The 19,390-nt window shown below is 37.8% G+C and overlaps 2 protein-coding genes across 3 annotated transcripts; both read right to left on the bottom strand.

Moving 5' to 3' along the window:
• Positions 1–409: 409 nt before the first annotated feature.
• LOC112044078 (inositol polyphosphate multikinase) lies at positions 410–19,216 on the bottom strand. The gene is made up of 7 exons (XM_052887247.1): positions 18,930–19,216; positions 8,052–8,129; positions 7,082–7,217; positions 6,147–6,392; positions 5,567–5,755; positions 4,751–4,931; positions 410–3,868 (listed from the first exon to the last, which is right to left on the bottom strand). The coding sequence occupies exons 2-7, from the start codon at positions 8,115–8,117 to the stop codon at positions 3,382–3,384; spliced, it is 1,305 nt and encodes a 434-aa protein (XP_052743207.1). The 5' UTR covers positions 8,118–8,129; positions 18,930–19,216; the 3' UTR covers positions 410–3,381.
• LOC112044079 (probable 3-hydroxyacyl-CoA dehydrogenase B0272.3) lies at positions 11,025–18,922 on the bottom strand. 2 transcript variants are annotated; one of them, XM_024079810.2, is made up of 5 exons: positions 18,588–18,922; positions 16,000–16,272; positions 15,404–15,489; positions 14,602–14,816; positions 11,025–11,425 (listed from the first exon to the last, which is right to left on the bottom strand). In XM_024079810.2, the coding sequence occupies exons 1-5, from the start codon at positions 18,696–18,698 to the stop codon at positions 11,196–11,198; spliced, it is 915 nt and encodes a 304-aa protein (XP_023935578.1). In that variant the 5' UTR covers positions 18,699–18,922; the 3' UTR covers positions 11,025–11,195. The 2 variants fall into 2 exon arrangements, with proteins under 2 accessions (XP_023935578.1, XP_023935577.1); XM_024079809.2 differs by lacking the exon at positions 11,025–11,425 and adding an exon at positions 12,402–13,320 and having other exon boundaries at positions 18,588–18,912.
• Positions 19,217–19,390: the final 174 nt, after the last annotated feature.

The following is a 19,390-nucleotide window of genomic DNA, read 5'->3' as shown; positions in this document are numbered from 1 at the left end:
GAAAATTGGTATTTGAATGTTTCTACAAAAGACCTTGGTCCTGGTTGAAGTCATGGTGATAAAATATATTTTTTGATCGTTCGTCGTCGTCATCAACCCATATTCGGCTCACTGCTGAGCTCGAGTCTCCTCTCAGAATGAGAGGGGTTAGGCCAATAGTCCACCACGCTGGCCAAATGCGGATTGGCAGACTTCACACAGGTAGAGAATGAAGAAAATTCTCTGGTATGCAGGTTTCCTCACGATGTATTCCTTTACGGAATCTTTTATGATAATTCAATCAAAATCGATGTCATCGATGATAGTTAGTAGTCATTACACTTTTTATAGGAGAGGGTTATGTACCCTATGGACTTAATTTCATCTCACTAGGTAGGATAAATACTATTAATACAATAAAAAAATGAAATGTTTATAAAATTATTTATTAAAAACAATTAATAGACAATAATTACTAATAAATCTGGAACTAAGAGACCGTACAGACTGCTTTAGTATTTTAGTCGAGTACGAACAATTTTTGAGCGGGGTAAATCCAAAAATTGGAAAATATAATTTTATACTTTCCTTTTTCTCGAAAATATGACAATTACGTTGACTTTTCGAGACGTGTATTAATTTCTTTCACAATAAAAAACCAAAAACAGAGTAATTTCAGTAACTCTTGATAACAAAATCGAGCGATACAGTTGTTTAGTATTCTAGCTACATTAGTACGTCTAGATCCAGGCAAGTAATAGTGCATAGATATAGGTGCCTACTCTAGTTTAAATCCTTGTGCACGCCACTGGTTACTGCGCACAGTCCAACTTACAGGCCGACTACTAAACCTATCTACATCTGAAATTTAAATTGCACCATCGGATATCAAAAGCATGGAGTATTCGCTACGTAGAACGAAGATCAACCCTAAAGGGTTATATTAAACCCTATATTTTGACATTAATTCAGTATACCTATTAGGTATGTATTAAATATGAATGATTGATTTATTTATTTTGCTACTAACTCTCAAGTCAGTTCGCGTTTAAATTTTTTCGGGATAAAAAGCAAGAAAGGTGTTGAGGTATAAAGGAAGCCAGCGCCATCTAGAATCTATACTTATAATACGACTTCTGTACATTGAAGATATTTTGAAAGTTTTTGTTGGGGAGCATTATATGTATAATCGATACTGAAGCTAAAAATGTTTTTTTTATCCATTTTTTATCTGTCTGTCTGTCTGTCTGTCTGTCCGTGTTTTTTTGTTATTCGGGCATCACTCTGAAACTACTGAATGAATTCAAATGAAACTTGGCAAAATTTAAAACCATAATACGGAGAAGGTTATAGGATACTTTTTATTGCGAAAATAAATAGGGGTTGAAAGTCTGTAGGGAAAGTCCTTCATTTTTAGAGTTACAGTTTTAAGAATTTGTCCATAAATCATAAAAAAAATACGAAATATAATTTTTTTTTTTAATTCAACCCATTAGGTGGTGAAATAGGGCTTGAAAGTTTACATTGATTTCTACGCGGGCATACTCTAGTAGTAAAATAAATCAATCATTCACAATGAACTTACACATAGTACTGCTACTAATTACTAACTATAATTAAGTAATTTGGATGGAACAAGTTTAACACACGCGAGGTACAATACGTTCGAGTATATCTACTTAGTAAAGTCCGGCCGCTCAGAGATTGCGTTTCTTATAGGTCGTGATCGAATGAGCGATGTAACTGGCGTTGTTGAACTGCGCTGTTCCAAGGTTATGCCAACTGTTTGTCATGAGACAAAATAACCAGGCAATTGTTAATGAATGTTTGCCTGTCAGAAACTCAATCTCTGAGCGTTCGGACTTTAACAATAAATATAATATACAAATCACCAACTGAGATATTCATATTTTGTAGTTTTGGCACTTCTTAACTTTTATTGGAAGATGTCTACAATTTCATGTAGTAGTGCATGTTCTAATGAGGTCTAAAAAGGGTTAAATAATGTTGTGGAGGCAGAACGTGTGACGAACTTGCAGCGGATGCAATAACACCAGGTCCACGTTTGAACTGTAAGAATAAGGTGACGTAAATTGCGTTTTATTTTAAATAGTTCAGATCGGTGGGGTAGATGGCAAAAAATTATATTATTTTTAACACATGTAGCTTCAATTACAGTACAGCCATTTTGTAAGGTTACAGTTTTCTAAAAAAACCTGATTGGTAGGGACATGAAACAATTTAATTAAAAGGTACCTACATTTTGCGACTTATGCAATATTTTGACTTGAAAATACATTTTTGAAATATGGTATTTTTGAGCTAGCTGCTCACACCTATGCCTGTGTACAGACGAGATGACTAGAGGGGCGGGCGGCAGGCGCAAAATTAAAGGGCTTCACTAGTAGGTTATTGAGCAACTAAAGGTTTCCTTTTATCCCGGAAAAATCTGTGATCCCCGGGATTTGGAACTGAATTCCACGCGAACGAAGACGCGGGCGTCCTCTATTATAGTTAGCTGCGGAATGAGTATGCGCATTCGTACAGACACGAATTTTTTTTATTTACGAGTTAGCCCTTGACTGCAATCTCACCTGATGGTAAGTGATGATGCAATCTAAGATGGAAGCGGACTAACTTGTTTGGAGGAGGATGAAAATCCACACTCCTTTCGGTTTCTACACGGCATCGTACCGGAACGCTAAATCGCTTGGCGGTACGTCTTTGCCGGCAGGGTCAATCTCAAATCTCAACACGAACACTCCCCGCCCGCGCCGTTTGTACCGTTATTGATTCATTGCGCAGTCGTTTGTTGTTAACTTCACAAATACAATATCTTGTTTTCTACTCAAAAAAAATTACTCGAGCCGCCCGCTCCTCTCGCTCTCTCTGTCGTCACACGTCACCTCTGTGCCTACTGCGTAGGCGAGGACTCATTGCCTGAGAACTTTGATTAGATCCACTTTCACAAACAACTCGATACATATTTTGTAATAAAGGTATATAAGTATTGTATTTAATGATAGCATTTTATTGCTAGTAATTTAAAAAAAAATCAAGTACTTTATCAACTATGTATTTAATACATAATATCCTTGTAAAATTTTAATCATAAGATTTATGAATTCAAAACACCCGCGCTTTCTTTGACACATTCGACAATTACCTTAACTACTTACAGATTACTAATGAAATATAAACACGACTGGAACTCATGTGATTTTGTCAGTAGGTACCTAGGTTCCGCGCCACAAAAGTCTCGCGGCTAAAACCCCTTACAAAAATGACAATAAGACTCATCGTTTTTATATTTCACTATTATGATAGTTTAAGTCCTAAAATACAGATAGATTTACATCTGACGTAATAACTAATGACATAAATAATGACAGTTCTAAATTATCAGTAAACTTGGTCGTCCGTTTCCCTCAGCAGCGACTCGAACATCGCCACCACATTGTCTATGCCCTCTCTGAAATTGGTGTCCACTCTGATGTTGTCCTCTTCATTGAAGAACGCGTGCGCAAAGTCTATGATTTTCACCGTCCCCCAGGGATTAGGGGTGGGGGAGTCACTGACCAACTGGTCTAAAGTAGCCCGATAATTCATTTTTATTTTGGACAATTTATCCTCATAATTATGCTCGAAGGAATGATTGTGGTTCAGTTTGTCCAAAGCTTCGCTCCAGGGGGATTTGGTCACTGGGAGGGGGGCGAACGTTTGTTGGGCCAGGGTCATAGAAGAGAGGGGCACGGAGTTGACTTTCCTGTAGACTGGACCCTTGGAGGATAACTGTCCGCTGAAGTTGGAGCCCGCAGCCGGGTTGTGGAGGGAGTGGATCGACTTCCTCCTAGGGGCTGTCTGCGTGCGGCATTTGAAACTAGACCTGAAAGAATAAGGAGGAATTTCTCAAGGACTAGTTGTTTGTTACCTCATCCATATTGTTGTCATGTGAATATGTCACTGCTGGTGAAAACCCTCCTACTCTCATAGGAAAAGGTGAGTCAGAGCTTAAGTCCATCATTAGGACGCATCATCATGCCAGTCCATGACATCTACTGCTGTATATAGTTCCTGCGTACTTTCACAACTGTAGGTACTGCATCGGCTAAGATCAGCGGGTCCCTGCGACATATACAATTTCCAAGTAGCGGGAGGTCGACCGACACTGCTCTGTGCGGTGTGGGATCGCTATTCCATGGGATCCCAATGTCCACTGGCTCTCTAAACTTTGTGCCTTGCCCATGATCGCTTCAGATTTTACTCGATGATTTCGTTGGGCTACGTCGGTAACTTAAGCTCTTCTTCATCCACTCAGGAACTGAGAATATCTAAGCAGCGCGCATTTTTGGGATTCGTAAGTCTTCACAGTCAAGATGCACTGTGGTAGAGGTCCGTCAGCTCGTCGCGTACTCACGTGAGCACCTCCTTCTCCCCGCAGCAGTCCCGCAGGCGCGCCGCGTCGTACACCAGCAGCAGCGAGGTGCAGTACAGCGTGACGGCGGTCTGGCGCGCCGCCCACTTCTGTATGCCCCACAGCGCCGACAGGAACTGCGGGATGAGGTCTGTCAGCTCGTCGCGTACTCACGTGAGCACCTCCTTCTCCCCGCAGCAGTCCCGCAGGCGCGCCGCGTCGTACACCAGCAGCAGCGAGGTGCAGTACAGCGTGACGGCGGTCTGGCGCGCCGCCCACTTCTGTATGCCCCACAGCGCCGACAGGAACTGCGGGATGAGGTCCGTCAGCTCGTCGCGTACTCACGTGAGCACCTCCTTCTCCCCGCAGCAGTCCCGCAGGCGCGCCGCGTCGTACACCAGCAGCAGCGAGGTGCAGTACAGCGTGACGGCGGTCTGGCGCGCCGCCCACTTCTGTATGCCCCACAGCGCCGACAGGAACTGCAGGATCAGGGCTCGGCACAGACTCGAACCCAGTCCATTCAGGAAATTCTTCATAGCTGAAAACATTAACAAAAATACTGTGGCCAAGCCAAAAAACGAGTGTGCCTTAACTCACACGACTGAAGTAAAACGTCTTTAGCTCTCCCTCTACATCAATTCGCCTCACCCGATTACACTTTTCGTAAGAATACAAAAATATTCCCTCAACAAATTAATGGTAAATCAGACATAAAACTTCTGATAGCACAATTCATTTTACACCTATACGAGTCATATCTAAGGTAAAAGCTACACTCATCGTGGAGACTTGTAACTTCTTTCCACAAAAATTGGGCAATCAGGTCACCCGTCACAGAAACCCGACGTAATTCCCCGCGTCTATATTTAATTCCTATATGGAAAGTAACACGTCTGATTAAGGTATATACTGCTCTCAAATAATCAGATTTCACCTTGGAGCCGCTAGATCATCTCTTACATAAAACCCGACGACATTATCCATGTCTACGTTTCACACCAATATTGAAAATCACACGTCTGATTAATCGCTAAATCTTTACACGGGACCGTGCAGATTCTCCCCATACTCCTTATTGCAATTGTGCAGTTAGGTCACCCGTCACCGAACATCCGACAACATTCTCCGCATCTACGTTTCACACGTTTGAATAAGTAGGCAGCCGTAACTCACCAGCTCTCACCATGGGGCCGTGTAACTTCTTGCCGTACTCCTTGTTGTACTTCTGCAGCTTGCCCGTGGCCAGCTTGTAGACCTGGTAGCCGGGGATGCAGAAGGCGTACTCCTCCTTGCACAGCGCGTACTTGCTCTCCTCGCGCCGGATCTTGTCCAGTGACGCCTGGGGGTCCCACGTCCTTCTGCCTGAAAAATACACAGCACAAAGTAAGCAGATGAAGCAGAAGTGATTGAATGGTATGACTATCACCTACAATAATGTGTCATGAGCTTGAGGATGAGGATTAAAGATTCAGGGAATCATCCCCTGGTGAGCGTTGCGAGTTTTATTGTTGTTATATGGTCATGGTTTTCCACTTAAGATCAAACCAGTTTTAAGGACAATCGCTTGCGTCCGAAGAGGAAGGAAGGGGAAGGAGTGCAGTTAAGAGGAACAAGAAACGATTAGGGAGTCAAGAAGGTTAACCGAGAAACACGCACCGGGATTTCCCTCCTACGTTCACCGTGAAGTCACAATAACCAAGAGGTTCGGGGGTAATAGGAGGTAGTGGGTCTACCGTGCTAAAATTTAACTCACCGATTTTCACATCCATGATGCATGGATCCAGCATTCTTTCAGTGAGGTCCTCAAGCATGATGTACTCTTGCTCGAAGCCGTTGTACGTGAACTTTCTGCAGCCGTAGTATTTGGGTATATGCTTCCTCAGTTCCACCAACTCTGGATTGGTGGACGTTGACACGCGATTGTAGAAGTCCACTTCTCGTTTCTGCGACTCCTTAAGTATAGGCTTCAGTACTCGGCCGTTGCTACATTGGAGCAGTCCTACAATATGTTTTTATTATTATCAGCCTAGTTATCGTCTTACTTACTTTGTCCAGAGACAAAGAGTCATTGGACAAAGTAGTAGATAGCGAATCGCATGAGCGGCATAAAGTTATTTTACTAATTCGAAAATTATTTGCGAGTTCTTATACTTTTAAAATTTAATTTAAATCTAATTAAATTTTAATTTTAAGAAATTAGTTACCTTTTCAATATCTCTAAAACCATGTGTAAGATGCATTCACAAAAGTTATCTTGTAAGCTACATCATCACTAAGAAATATAAATACTAAAATCCTGAGAAAGTGTTGCGTCTAACTTCATGGCCACTTCAGTTTGGGCAGATGAGTCCACGCCAATTTCTAATATCAGCATACCATTGTCTTGTGCTTTAGCAAGTAGAATACAACGACCTGAACGAATAGGAATACGAACGTTTCGCAATACACGCACGTAGGCACACTGGTGTCTTATCCGTGCGGAAGACGGAATACGAGTGGAGAGCCAATCGCCGCGATGCGCAAAAACGACCACTTGCCATAAACATCAAATTTCCCCACCTCGATCAATGTCGCTTCAATTTCGCTTTCACGCACTTACCCAGAAACCTCACGTTCGTCTTATCTTTTAATCCAGGAATTTCCCCTCAGTTTTATCTTTTCTGTGGCCAGTGATCTTCCAGCTCTTACCTAGAAACTTCTCCTCAGTCTTGTCGTTCCTGTGGCCGGCGACTTGCAGCTCGTAGGCCTGCACCGAGAGCGGCGCGGACGGCATCGCCAGCGGCTTGGCCATCACCTCGTCTTGTCGCCGCAGGTTGTAGTGCACCTGGTGCCAATTGTTATGCATGTGGATTGAGTGCAATGTAAGTAATGCAATGTAATGCTGGAACCGAACGTTTTACAAAACTTTTCTCTAACTTAGTTTGGATATTGTTTCGTTATTGTATTGCGGTTTATAAACGCAACACAGCCTGTAACTATAGGACAGGACTGGCAAAAGCTCATGATGATTTCAAGGCAAATTGTCCTTTTGGAATAACTTCGGACACGGGGGAATCTTACATTAATAATTAGCTTTGCCGCTTTTGAGGAGCAAGTAAACAATTACCTAATACCTATTAACAATGATTAATTTCTTTACGACTTAGCTGGCAAGTTACGACTTACGATTCAAGGACAGAAAAATTACAGTCGCAATATAAACTGAGTCATAATAAGTTATTATTGTAAAGATCTAAGAGGCCGAGCAGATAAGAATAATCAAATTATCGACTTGTTCGCAGAATTAAAATTTATGTTTCTGTAGTACCTAAGTAGGTATGTAAGTACCTATTCATCATGTTCATCGTATGCAATTCTCAAACAGAAGTTTGTCGGTTAATTTGTGAAAATCTACGTTTGAAAAGTGTCTGTGAAGAAAGCCTACTTGTAATAAACGAATTTTGACTTTCCTATTTTTAGCCCTGTCCACTCTCTTATATCATCCAACCACTGTGGTCTTGATATTATGACTTTTAACTTTCCTATTTTTAGCCGCTTCTTTAAGCTCAGGATAGCACAGCCCAGTCCACTCTCTTCAAGCAACCACGTTTCTGGCGGCCGATTTTTCACAACGTTTTTCCTTTCTTCATATGGTGCAGTATATTGAAGATCTCCTCACCTGATATATAGATCGCTGCCGGCGCGGCAATTTGCGTTGCTTGGGTCCGTTGGCCACATCACTCATTTAGTACTACCCCTGCAACAATGGGAGAAGCATTATCACTACCAGCGTATTTGAATAACCTACTATTTGATTATGGGTGGATCTGAAGCATATAACCACCACGCTGTTTCAATGCGGGTTGGCAGGTTTAGGAGGATGTCTCATTCTTAGTGTCGGATTAAAGTAATTTGGTGCTCCTGAGCAATTTTCCATTGTGGGTCCCCTATCCTTAAGTGAACTACAAATAATTAATAAAAAAATGTTATTTAACACGCACGAGTATTGAAATTGCTTTAACTTTCATATGCTTGTTTTTTTTTATTGGCTCTGGCCTTTGGTGCCCTCCTAGACGGGATGCTCTAGCGACCACGTTCTGATGTACCTATTGATAGACTTCCTAACTAACCGTCGGTTTAACTTGCTTTTCGAGGCACGAGGCTACTATGGAGTTGATACCGTGGTGGTTTTGGCAATTAGCAGGTTTTAATGTCCAAACCCACAATTGTCCAAGTACGAGTATAAACATATATTTTTATGTACCTACTTGTGTTTTCTTCGGAATATCAAGCCCCCCGTCTCCGGTCAGTTAATTTCATAGAAAATTTCCAAAAAACACTGTTTTAAGATCTAAAATTGTATATCAGGTATAGGCAATAATATAATATATCGCTGGGTATAGGTATATATCAATATCGCAATAACTTTTAAGCCGGTTACTACAGTTTTAAGTAAATAAAATAAACTAACTTCAATGTATTTTTCTCTTCAATTCATTAAACACTGTCCTCAAAACAAATGCACAGGTACAATGTAAAAATAATTAATGAGTACAAGCTAAAATTGATTATCTTGCACAAATAAGCCACAAGTAGGTAATGCTCGTCAAAATAACCGACCACACACTAAATAAACAAATCATTGCTATTTGTAATACTCAATGAATCAACGGATTTTACCAAGTTAAAAGGAAAAAGGTTAGACGTATTCAAGTGTCTTTATCAGTTTTCAGCGATGTTTAGGTGCACCGTGCATTCATTTTATATTTACTTTGACTTGGGTTTTCTACTGACATACGCACATAACATAACATAACATAACTATATAAATACGCCTTAGAGTCGTTATACCCTTCTATTCTGTGTCTGCCTTCGGTCCCATCAGGCGATACTTCTGCACTGACCCAAACCCCCCAGTGATGCCGCTAAGGTCCCATTAAGAAGCCTTAAGCACTTACACAAACAGAAAAAATCACTTAAGGAATCCTTGCATATTTCCCCTGCTTATTCCATTCTCATTAATCCTTTCATACAAGTTCGTCACTTTAGGGTACCTACTCTAGACTTGGTCTTTATTGAGAATGTTCTGGAGGTCGAGGAGCGTTCGCATTATCCTACTAAATAAGTTATACTTAAGTTTAGTTAACGATATCCGCGGTTTAGATCGGATGCAATTTCTCCAAAACACGACACAACAACAAAACATGGTCACAGTTCATCCAGTTTGTACCGAACCTTTATAAATTTGATAGCCAGATTGATCCAGTGGTTCTGCGACGGATCAAGGTCCTGGGAAGTCCTCGGCCATGCTTCAATGTGTTGCTTTCTCTTCCTACCAAGAAAGTTTTCTGTCGGAAACAGTCAATGTAGGTCTGACTTCTTACCCACTAGACAAGAAACTGATCCTTTGTTTATGACTGCTAATACATACTTGAGACCACTTCGCCTATCTTATAGCATATCTAATCCTTCCACACATTCCTCAGTATCCAACGGAGTTACACGAACAATAACTTATATTACTAAAACTAACTACACTTAGCTATAAATTGTGAGTTTAACAAATAGTTAAATATTTAGGTACAAATTAAATTTTGTATCAAAATAACTGGACCACCAGGTGGACTGACTACATCAAGCGCTGTATGCTATGCCCTGCAGCTATGTCCTGCAGTGGACGTCCATCGTTTATTGAGATACTATCCCAAAAAATCTTCTATAAAATGAAATTTAGCTTCTATATGAATTGAAATTTTCCTTTTCAAATAAAATCAATGAAACTAAAAGCCTAAAAATCTATGCAGTATGACAAAAGCACTTATTAATTTAAGTATGCAACCACACATATTTGCACAATTTCTTATAAAACTTTAATCACATTTAATACCTTTTTAATTATAATGTCAACAATCGCGTAAAAATCTGTAACGATTAAGTGCGTTTTAAAAACTGAGCGAATTGTCGAGACCGTGCGATATGTTTAATCTAATCGTCAAATAAATCAACTTTGACGTATATTTATCGGTTTTACCAATGTTAGGTACATACCCGCGTTCATACGTTTATCAATAAAAATAGAGAATAATGCTAAGATATTGTGATAAGGACTGTTTCATAAATACTTCCGGCAAATATCTCAATAGATATTGGGATTTTAAATTGTTTGGTGGCACGAAACGCCGAGGTGACTAGTTTGTAACAACTACCTACCGGCAAAGGCGTATTTTCCGAGAGCTACCAAACATTTTTGGGTATCTATTTGTGGCAGCATCCAGCGGCTCCCTGCAACCCACTGCATGGACCTCCAAGCAATGCTGGCGGCTCGAGATCGTTGTGCTTGGAGGTCCATGCAAGAGGCCTATGTGCAGCGTCATAGCAGATAATGATGATAAATGATTTGTGGCCAGTCTTGATGCCCTTGCAAAAATATCGTATATAGAGCATGGGCTGACAAATCTTCAGCCTTGAAATGAGGTAGGTATTTCTTGATATCACAAGCTCACGTTCAAATAATAGAGAAGACCGAGATTTAGAAACTTGGAACGAATAGTTTCTCGCTTGTAAGACGATGATTCCACCACAAAACTTTCCACATCATTAGGTATAGGATTGAGTTTCAAGTTTCAAGAAAACAACATTTATTTGGATTTCATTTGTATTAATATTGCTAATGCTAATATAATTATTTTAATATAAAATATTGCACATTTAACACAATATAATAACTATTTTGAAAACTAGACCAAAAATGGGCTTTATTTCTTCGAGATCGAACGAACCGATTGAAAAATAAATGTATTCTAAAATTATATATAAAATTTCGCTAGTATTCGTATATACCCTGGCCAGATTTCCTCCCCAGTTTTCCCTCGCTGACCAGCCTATTCAAGAGTTGTATCTCCCTGAAGACAGGGTCTCCTGTTTTGTCCAGCATCACAGCCAATATGGCCTTTTTCGTGTCCAAGCCAGTGAAGTCGGCCAACTCTAGGGGGCCCATGGGATAGCCTGCGCCTAACTTCATGGCTATGTCTATGTCTTGTGCTGATGCATCCCCTGTAAAATACGGAGGAAATGATTTTATTTCTGATTCTCTTTATTAAAAAAATATATAAAGTGTGTAAAAAATATTTTACTAAGGATGCTCAGTGCACATACATAACATAGGTAGACATATAACAGACCACAGAAACATATTGATAAAATGAATGTACCTAAAGCCTGACTGCCTGTGGATAGGATAAAAATCTGGATATGGGACGCCACGACACTTTTTGCTTCATAAGTGTCTTTATTACTTTCTCTACTTTTTCTCTTTTCTACTTTTAGTAGATGAAATCTATGGATTCTTGCATTTTCTTTTACTTTAGTAAGATTATAATTGTCAATTGTCGATTGATTTGATGATAATTTTACAAAAAATAATTTACATTGAATCGCGGAAGTACCTAACTGTTGAAAGTGTTTTTGTTTTGCTGTTTTATTAAAATATGCTGAATGTCACAATAGAGTCTAACAAATATGACCGTCCGGCGTATGGAAGTGGAGGTAGAAAAATAAAAAAAATCTTGTGATATGATTTAGGGATTTTGAATTCCTCTTTTAAAAATCCAATTTCTTTACTTATTGGGTACCTACTTTCATATAAAAATATGTAAACATGTACTTGTAAGGTAATAATAAGCAGTTGCTTAATACTATAATTGACGCATCATTTATGACGTCACAGATAATAGGTATAATCAGATGATTATTATTGCCTCATATCTGTCTATCACCCGCAATTTCAGCCGCTTAGATTACTGATTTTGATAACTTTTTCCCATTTACCTGTTATTTAACATATTTATTTATAGTTATTGTATTCCAGGAATGATTTGGCTTTGGATAAAGTAGCAAGGGAAGGTGTGGGTAAACAAAAGGAAAGTTTAGCACCGAAGACATAAATTATTAAATTAGTTCAGGTAACCAATAAACGCTTCTACTCCAAACAAAGTCTACAATATCAAATCTAAAAGAAAACAATTTTAGATTAATGATAAAATAACTTTTTATTTGTAAAATAATAAATACATAAAATGGGTACATCAATAACAATTTTATAATATTTAATGAAATAAAAATTTACAATATAAGTACGTATTATGTATAATTTATGTGTTCGGATCAATGATCTGTATTATATTTTAGTTATAATATTATAAAAATATTGAACTTTTACATATTTTTAAACATTTTGTGAAGTAGCGATAACTACTTACTACCATCACCGTGCAAATATCAGTCTTAATAAATGTCCCTGTCGATACATGATACATACGCAAATTGAATGTGAATGAATCACATGTAACTCACGGTACACAATACATTGGCGAATCCAGAGATTAAAGAGAATTCTTCCGGGACAAACTAGAAGTAAACTTTTGATATAATTATGATTATTATTTGAATTACATTTTTAGCTAGTGATTCATTACCCAAATGTCAACATTTATCTGCAGGCATTCGAAAAAGCTTTAAGCTCAATAAAGGCATTTTATATTTTGAAAAGTCTTGTAAAGTTAAACTGAATACATTTGATATTACGTTTTTAACTGAATACATATTTACATTGCAGAGGTCTAGCCCTAAACATTAATCCCGGATCTGCCACTATAGAGGTGCCATGATAATGAGTCACATATGACCCACAGGACAGGGAAACTGTTAACAAAATTACTTCTTATACTTATAGATACCCTCCCCGGTCTTGATACCCAGTTTTCCTTCAGCCACCAGTTTGTCCAAAAGCGGTATTGGTTTGAAAACCGGGTTCCCGGTTTTCTCATACAGCACATTGAGTACAAACTTGTTGGTGTCCAAGCCGGTATAGTCCGACAGTTCAAGGGGCCCCATGGGGTACCCTGCGCCTAGTTTCATCCCTATGTCGATATCTTCTTTTGTTGCATCCCCTGAAAGAGTGACAGTAGATTTGTGTGTTTAAATTGTTTACACATAAAACAAACTAAAGGTAACAAAATGAAAAAGGATATCCATGCTTTAATAACCATTAACCAAAGGCAAACAATCACAGTTAACCACTAATAAATGCGAGAGTAAGTCACGGTTAAGCTATTTTACATGGAATACATCAGGGTAATTTTAAAATTTTATCAGTATAAAGCAAAGAAACCTGGTTTGGAATGGACAAATACATATTTTGAAAAAAAAAAAATAAAAACCACAAACATAAAACCCATAATAAATATCAACATATAGAGTTTAAAATATACAATAGCATATAAAATACTTACAGCATACAATATAATATTTAATACACCACATGCACCCAAGTAACGCCAAAAACAGAGAACGAAATATCCGTATAAATCAACAATTAATAAAATAGTCCCGCCGCGTACCTATTACCGAAAATAGAAAAGTTTGAAAACCTATGGTAATAGTGTTTTTATGAAATGGAGTACAATTTAACACTTCTCCACTTCCAATTTAACTGTTTCCCCCCAAGTTAAGCCACGACTCAATTTTAAATTCAAAATCAATCCTCAACAGCTTAATGGTAAAGAGGCCGGACTCATCACCAAAAAGTGTTTGGTTACATCCCTGTCCGCTGTACTAATCTCATACCCATTAACAGTCTTTTCAGACTAATTCTTTTCTCTTTAAAAAATAATTTTTGCCATATCTTTTAAATTTGGCAACATTTCCATTCCCCTCCAACTAGTTGGAAAAAACTGTATTAGGACTAGGTACAATTGTTAGAGAGCTGTGATAGCCCAGTGGATATGACTTCTGCCTCCGATTCCGGAGGGTATGGGTTCGAATCCGGTCCGGGGCATGCACTCCAACTTTTCAATTGTGTGCATTTTAAGAAATTAAATATCACGTGTCTCAAACGGTGAAGGAAAAACATCGTGAGGAAACCTGCATACCTGAGAATTTTCTTAATTCTCTGCGTGTGTGAAGTCTGCCAATCCTCATTGTGCCAGCGTGGTGGACTATTGGCCTAACCCCTCTCATTTTGAGAGGAGACTCGAGCTCAGCAGTGAGCCGAATATGGGTGATAATGATGATTATGATGACAATTGTTAACTTGAATGTTGAAAGGCTTTTTGACTAATTTGAGGGAAATGGGAATATTAGTCATATTTAAAAAGTCCAATATATTTTTTTTTTAATGAAAAGAGGCATCTCCCATAAGCCATTCCATAGTTAAACAATTGATACGTTACCTCTCTCATACATCCTCATAGCCTCAGCACTGTATGGTCCAAGCAACCTGTTCACCACAAAGCCAGGAGTATCCTTGCAGGTGATGCAAGTCTTGCCCACCGACTTGCCCCACTCCATCATTGCCTGGTACGTCTCCTCGGATATCTGCTCGCTCTTGATCACTTCCAGCAAACGCATCACAGGCACCGGGTTAAAGAAGTGTAGCCCGCCGAATCTAGAATGTTGAGATAAGTGAGTATTTTTAATATTCCGCTTTTCACTAGCCGATGCTGCGACTTTGTCCGCCCTAAGACCTCCTGAACCCCGGGGCCCTGTTCCATAATCTGTTCATAGCGGACGTCTACAAACTATAAACTCACGATACACATAAATTGGCGGATCCAGAGATCAAAGAGTAAGGTAAAGCGGTCGTACTCATCACCGAGGGATGGTGGACGGTGGTTCAATCCCCGCCTCGCTGAACTATCGTCGTATCTACTCCTAACAGTCTTTCCCGAGTTGGCGGGGAATGGTAATATTGGTCATATTTAAAACACCGAATCCTATAATCCTACCGAATCTCTAGTTATAAGTGACTCAAGATTAGATAGATAATGAATTTTTTCACCTTTAAAAGTTCTAAAAAAAGTCCTCTACAGTATCTGTTAAGGTTGACTAATTTTTTCATGACAATCAAGGACAAGTGGCGAACGTCCGTTAGTTCTTAATAAACTGGTTGAATGTTTCAAGGCCAAAAATTCATAGCATTAGTTAATAACTACTTGTCCATCAAATTAATAATGAAAAACAATTTTAACTTACTTGCTTTTCCTTTTGATCCCGGCACCAATTTCGTTAATAGAAATAGATGATGTGTTACTTGCAAGTATTGTATGTTCGGGACACAACTGAAAACAAACAAATAATTAATAATACAATTATTAATTACATGTTATGTAGGAACCGAAATGGGTGTTGATTTTCATCCTCATCCTAACTACTTAGCCCTCTTCGATCTTAGATTGCATTATCACTTACCATCAGGTCAGATAAAGGGCTAACTTGTAAAATATAAAAAAAAAACAATTATTTTGGAAGCGTTCAACAGCTTAACGGTTTAAGAGTAAATTAAAATGACAAATTTCCAAGGTTCAATAATTTTATGTATTTGTATTTATTAGATTGATTTGATTGATTGACACGATTGAAAAAATAATGATAGTTTATGATTTTAAAAGAGCAACTATTGAGTTTCTTGCGAGTTTTCTTTGTGGAACCTGCCACCTACACCAGTGGTATGCTCTCTATAAATAGCCAAACCAGTTTAAAAGTGCTTGTAACCTACTTAAAATAAAAGAATTATGAATTAATATTTAAATAAGAAACTCTAACCTAAACCCATAAAGACAATACCACACCTGATCAAGCTTATTGAAAAGCTCCTGCTTCACATCCAGCTTCTCAACAATGGCCTCCACAACCAAATCAGCTTGTACACCGTCCTCCAAGTTGGTGGACACCTTGATCCTCTGGCTGGCATCTTTGACAAATGCCTCGATTTGTGCAGGCGAGTCCTTGTGTAGTTTACGCGCCACCCTTTGCAGATTGTTCTGAATAGACTTCTGAGCGTTTTCCAATAACTCTGGCTTAAGGTCTATTAAGTTCACATTTAGACCGGCTTGTGCAGCAACCTATAATAGTTATGGTTTTTAGTTTTAATGTTAACATGGTAGAATCTGTTGATTATGATTATCTGTTCCACCTATGTTGGCTAACCGCTTATTATGACTTTGGTATTCCTAAAAAATTCTTTGTAACAACGTTGATTATAATGACTTCGCTTAGTGACATGTCGCTTCAATCACTATAGATCGGAAGAGGTCAACGTGACACAGGGACCTCTTGAAGTGACTGTCGGCATTTCGAGATATTCATGCATGTCCGCTGTTTTAGTGAATGGAATAGGTTTTAAGCATTATTATACTGGCACTGGCAACTGACTCTGGCTGATCACAATTTCAGGCTGGAATATTGCAATGCAAGTCAACGAGTCGCGAAGTCGAAGTTGCAATGGGTTAAAACCGCAATAGCTCAACGGTAAGAGCGGTCGGACTCATCACCAAGGGGTGGTGGTTTGATCCGCCCCCCGTAGGTCTACTGTTGTACCCACTCTTAGCACAGTCTTTCCCGAATAGTTGGAGGGGAATGGGAATTGGGTCATATTATAAAAAATATGGCAAATATTATTTAAAAAAAAAAGGGTTTCAAAGTGCTGGAATGGGGTGTCCTGCACTAGAAAGTGCAGTGTAGGTCGACCCCCCACCAGGTGAACTGACAAGGCAAGTAAAATGCAGGAATTTGTTGGATACAGGCAGCTCAGGATTGTGATGTTTGAAAATTCCTACTAAAGGCCCAAGTCCTTTAAAAGAATGTCCATCGGGTGATATGATGATGATGAATGCTGCTTGCTGGCAAAAGTGTAATTGCAATAATTAATACTGTCATAGTAGTATCTTAGACAAGCTTTGACACTAAAAGATCTGCTACCTGGTCTCAATTATCTTTTATTTTATTTTATTTTATTTTATAGATTTATTTGTAATCAACAGCGTAACAGTAGGTACATAATTATTAGATTACATAAGCTTAAAACTAAGGCCACAAAGATTACAGAATATACATATTATACAAACAAAGCTACAATACAATTTCGGGTACCTATATTAACATTAAAAGATAAAAGTGTTCTATAAAATCTTAACAAAATTTTGTAAGTGTGTGTGTAAGTTTGCGCGCGTGTGTGTATGTGCGTGTGTGTGTGTGTGTGTGTGTGTGTGTGTGTGTGTGTGTGTGAAAGTGTAAATTATAAAGTTCTTTGTGACTTAATCACTTCTTTTTTAAGTTGTGTTTTAGATAAGTAAAATAAATCTAAATTGTAATAAACTTTATTATATGTTCGGGCCAGACGTAATACTATAGAATTTTGCGCATATATAGTATTACATTTGGGAACACTCAGTAACGCTGTGTGTCGACGTAGTGGTCTAAAAGATGAAGCGTTGATAGAAAAATTTGACAACAAGGAAGGGCAATCCAGTCTGCCTGTTAAAATTGCTTGAAGCAGTAACATATTGCTCAAGTTTCTTCTCCTTTCTAGTGTGTCAATTTTGTAATGTCTTGTTTTTTAAATAAATCTGAGTGAGGATTTTTTTATTTAATCATCATAAATTATAAGTGGTTGTTATAAAGTTCTAAAACAGCAACAAGAGGAGTTTATAATAACAAATTCGAATTAATCCCACGATTCTGTATCCAAAGTGCAATTTAGCACTTTTGAACACATTCAAAGATCTTATCACTCTTGGTACATTAAACTTCTATTAAGATAACAGCTGATGATTATTATACCATATTTTATATTTTTAATGTATTCTTTCTGCTTGTTAGACACACAAATTGAAGCTTTTTTTAATTTGTGTTCAACTTTTTTTAGTTACTAAGGATAACTTGATGTTAATTTATAGTGTTCTTTATTGGTTGTCATGAGCAATGGGTTGAGCTTCTTTTTTACTCCCTATATTGCTCAAGATCTTTGATTAATTATTATTATGCTCAATTAATTAGAAACAATACATGTTTTGTGACACTCACATTAATTGATACATTTTATGCACACATTTTTCAATAGGTACTTAATTTCTTGCAATAAGTAGGTATAATGAATTTTTTGTTGTATACTAACAGATTTATCATAAGGATACTAACAAAAAGCCTTAATAAAATTAATAAATAACTGAAATATTTTGTTAAAATATAAAAAATTTCACCCGCATGGTTCTTGTTCCTGTAGGAGTAAAGGGATAATATATAGCCTTGATATATGGGCTATCTAACACTGAAATAATTTTTCAAATCGGACCAGTAGTTCCTGAGATTATCGCGTTCAATCAAACAAACAAAGAAACAAACTCATCAGCTTTATTATACATATGAAATTTCAACTTACCTGAGCTATTCCAGAGCCCATGAGTCCACCACCAACCACTGTCACCGTTTTTATGGCATTTAAAGAAGTTGTATTGGAGAAATTTCTCGTTAAACCAATTATTTTATTCATTTTTGTACAAAAAATACAGTCAAGTCGCGTTTAACTAATAGTTCTCTCGTAAGTAAAAAGTACTATGTATCCTTTTCATTGATATCGCCGACGTATCAAGAATTTTCCATAAAAATAAATCTCGCGCGAAGTTCAAGTCAAATAAAAATTATGTTTGAAGTGCGATTAACGCACTTATTTTATAAACAAATAAAGTTTTCGCCTTTCGGTTTTCTTATCATGACCACTTACCTGCCATGCCACATACAGATACAGCGATACGGCACCGTGAAAAACACATTTTTATCAGAACGGTTCTAAGATAAATTATCACAAAACACATTTATGATTACGGGTAGTAATATTTTTATCAAATTAGCACTTTTCAAGTTGTTTTTATTTTTGAAATCAAGTTTATTTGCAGACTTTTAAAACGTTTCGTTCGGCGCATTTTAATATGAAACATTTTTTTTATTTATCAAAATATTGTACTTATTTTGTAAAAATAGAAACTTATAGTCTACTTTTTAAAATGATAAATCTTTTTATTACGTTAACTACAAAGGCTAATTTCTCATTTCCATCAATTTTTATGTTAATAAAATTCTTCTTTTTCTTAATATTAATTCTGCGTCAAAAGGATCCATGTAAATTAATTTAAAAAAAAATGTCTAATGTCAAAAATGAAATGGCGGTCACAAACGTCAAATTGA

The sequence above is a fragment of the Bicyclus anynana genome, chromosome 19, assembly GCF_947172395.1.
Source record: "Bicyclus anynana chromosome 19, ilBicAnyn1.1, whole genome shotgun sequence".
Lineage (NCBI taxonomy): Eukaryota > Metazoa > Arthropoda > Insecta > Lepidoptera > Nymphalidae > Bicyclus > Bicyclus anynana.
Note: the sequence above shows the minus strand (reverse complement) of the source record. Positions and strands in the feature narration are given on the sequence as shown.